The sequence below is a fragment of the Mchenga conophoros genome, linkage group LG19 (genome assembly GCF_057382185.1).
Source record: "Mchenga conophoros isolate Kocher_MC1m ecotype Shallow Benthic linkage group LG19, M_conophoros_male_GT1.1, whole genome shotgun sequence".
In the NCBI taxonomy this organism is placed as follows: domain Eukaryota; kingdom Metazoa; phylum Chordata; class Actinopteri; order Cichliformes; family Cichlidae; genus Mchenga; species Mchenga conophoros.
Window position 1 is genome coordinate 17,448,831 of NC_140544.1, and position 3,009 is coordinate 17,451,839.

Here is a 3,009-nt window from a genome sequence, read left to right on the forward strand (position 1 = left end):
AGACCTCACCTATGGAAGATACTGTTTTTTGTTATTGATTAATTAATTGATCAGTTTTTGCAGTCAATCACAAAGACAAAAACATTAGGATCATGAAAAAATATAGCTAGTGCTTCCTTAAAGTAGCATAAATTGTAAATAGTCAAGTGAAAGTGATACAAAAATATAATAATTGCGTTTAAATGAAATACTTGAGTAAATGTATTCAGTTACTTTCTACAGTTGAATTGTTATTCAGTACATGGTCACCAGAGAGTGCACTGTCTCTGCTGTGTGCATGAACCATTTTATCTGATGTCTGATATAAATAATATCTGATCCACATGTTTCCTGCTGTAAGATTACCTTTGGAGACAGTACAGGAGCTGATTGGTGGATTAATTCCATTCTATGATGCACAGTGTGGAAATGTTAAATTTAGAAAAGTATCAAGTGAAGAATAAGGATATAAAGCCATTATGCACAGTTTGTGTGTTTAATAGTTAATTGTGTTGTTTAATTGTTTCTGAGCTTTATTTAGGGCCAAAAGCTTTACTGAATTACTGCAGTGATAAAAGGGAGGCCTGCGATAGAGATGATAGGTGTTGAGGTTGTTCTCTCTTAGTCCGTGTGTGTGAAAAAAAGAGAGCGAGGGAGAGAGAGAGAGAGCGTTAGAAAAAGCTGGCTGCTCTAACTCTGCCATTCAGTGCGCCAAGCAGTCTGGAAGAGAAGCATTTTACGCGCAAGCCATCATGGGCATTAACTCCGGTTAGTAAGCTTCATTTTTGCATTTTAGGATCAACAAGTATTGATCAGTTGATAAAATGTGGACAATTCCGAAGCCAAACTACAGAGCTGGTTTGTGCGCCGAAGGGGAGATTGCTGTGAACATCGGCGGAGTCAGAGTGGTGCTTTTCGGGGATGTTTTGAACCGCTACCCGGAGAGCAGACTGGCTGAGTTGGTGAACTGCTCAACTCAGAATTCCGAACTTATCTCGACACTTTGCGATGACTTCGATCCGGGCAGAAAGGAGTTTTACTTTGATCGAGATCCCGACGCGTTCAAGTGCATCATCGACGTTTATTACTTTGATGAAATCCACATCAAACGCGGCATTTGCCCCATCTGCTTCATCAAAGAGATGGAGTTTTGGAAAATAGACCAAAATGTTTTAGATGAATGCTGTAAAAGTTACTTAAGTGAGAAGGAGGAAGAGCTGAAAGAAATTGCAAACAAAGTTAAAGTCATTTTGGAGGATATGGAGGTGGATCAGTGCATCACGCGCACCCAGCGTTGCCAGAGGTTCCTTTGGAGGCTGATGGAGAAGCCGGATTCCTCTTTGCCGGCGCGCATCATCGCTATCGCATCCTTCCTTTTCATCTTGGTCTCGGCAGTGGTGATGTGTGTGGGGACCATCCCGGAGCTCCAGGTGATGGACGCTGAAGGAAAACTGGTGGAGCATCCGACTCTGGAGGCGATCGAGACGGTGTGCATGTTGTGGTTCACCACGGAATTCTTTCTGCGCCTTGCCTCGTCACCAAACAAGCTGCGCTTTGCGCTCTCCATCATGAACATCATAGACTTTATGGCCATCATGCCTTTCTACGTGGTCCTGGCCCTGACTTACCTCGGCACCACATCCATCATGGAGCTGGCAAACGTACAGCAAGCTGTCCAGGCCCTCCGCATCATGCGCATCGCGCGTATTTTCAAGTTGGCGCGCCACTCCTCTGGACTGCAAACTCTGACTTACGCGCTGAAGAACAGCCTCAAAGAGCTGGGGCTGCTGCTTATGTATATGGGCGTGGGCATCTTCGTGTTCTCAGCGCTGGCCTACACTATGGAGCAAAGCCACCCGGAGACTTTATTCCGGAGCATCCCGCAATCTTTTTGGTGGGCCATCATCACAATGACCACAGTGGGCTATGGCGATATCTACCCCAAAACCACTCTGGGCAAGTGCAACGCAGCCGTGAGCTTTCTGTGCGGGGTGATAGCCATCGCGCTGCCCATCCACCCCATCATTAACAACTTTGTCATCTTCTACAACAAGCAGAAAGTTCTGGAGACAGCGGCGAAGCATGAAGTGGAGCTGATGGAGCTAAAGTCCGGCAAGGAGACGCGCAGGAGAAATAGCTATTAGGAGAAAGGAAAACTCTGAGAAGAAAAAAGAAACAAAGACTGAAGCAGGAATTTATTAACTGAGGTGTGACCGAAACAAAAGATTAAAGAAAAAAATAATTAATTCGTTATATTTAGTAAATATATCAAAGGCCCCCAGATAATTCTTTTTTATGAACTCAACGCCTATACAGAGTAACATAATTGTCTTTAGTCCTCTGCCGCTTTGTTTGGGCCATTTTCAATGTGTTGCTTTTGCTTGTGGCCCGTTTATCTCCTTTTGTCATTGTGAAGATTGTTGTCACAGAATTAAAGCTTCTGCATGTGAAAAAATATTGTGCATGTCCTCAGAAAATCATTACATCAATATGAATGAGAATAAAGGCAAATCAGTTCGTCATACACTCAGTTTAGTTAAATACCAGCATGACAAACAATTAGATTAGTCTTTGTCTCTGGGAGAATAATTAGATTTATAAAAGGACCATAGAAAATTTGTACCTATTTATGTTACAGTTTGGTACCTTGTACCTTTTTCCTGAGGGCATCGATTCATGTTCTTTACAAAGGATGTGATTTTTATCCTTAGTGACTTTCAGACTCTGCTTTATCACTGACCCTTCAAATATCTCCTGGAGGGAGCAGTTCAATTATCTTTCCAGCCCTTTTAATCCAATTTTGAATTTGGGATCTGAGCTTGGTAGAAAGGTTACCAAAGCCTGTAGTAATGCTATAAAATACAATAGATTCAACAGTTGCCCTATAAAATAGTAACACAATGCATTTATCCATGCTATGGACCCTGAGTCTTCTCAATAAATGCAAGCGCTGACTAATTCATGCACACACATACAACCCACTGTAACTGACAATCAAAGTGTACAGCTAGATACTTAAATGCTGTCACC

The 3,009-nt window shown here is 42.5% G+C and overlaps 1 protein-coding gene across 1 annotated transcript; it reads left to right on the forward strand.

Annotated features, from left to right (window-relative positions):
* The first annotated feature begins 671 nt into the window (after nt 1-671).
* On the forward strand, nt 672-2,434 carry LOC146551990 (voltage-gated potassium channel regulatory subunit KCNF1-like). Its single transcript, XM_085256997.1, has one exon. The coding sequence runs from the start codon at nt 804-806 to the stop codon at nt 2,121-2,123; it is 1,320 nt and encodes a 439-aa protein (XP_085113123.1). The 5' UTR covers nt 672-803; the 3' UTR covers nt 2,124-2,434.
* Nucleotides 2,435-3,009: the final 575 nt, after the last annotated feature.

Bases quoted from the DNA above. Each gene is read 5' to 3' on its own strand.
- LOC146551990 (XM_085256997.1), top strand. From the start codon at position 804: ATGTGGACAATTCCGAAGCCAAACTACAGAGCTGGTTTGTGCGCCGAA.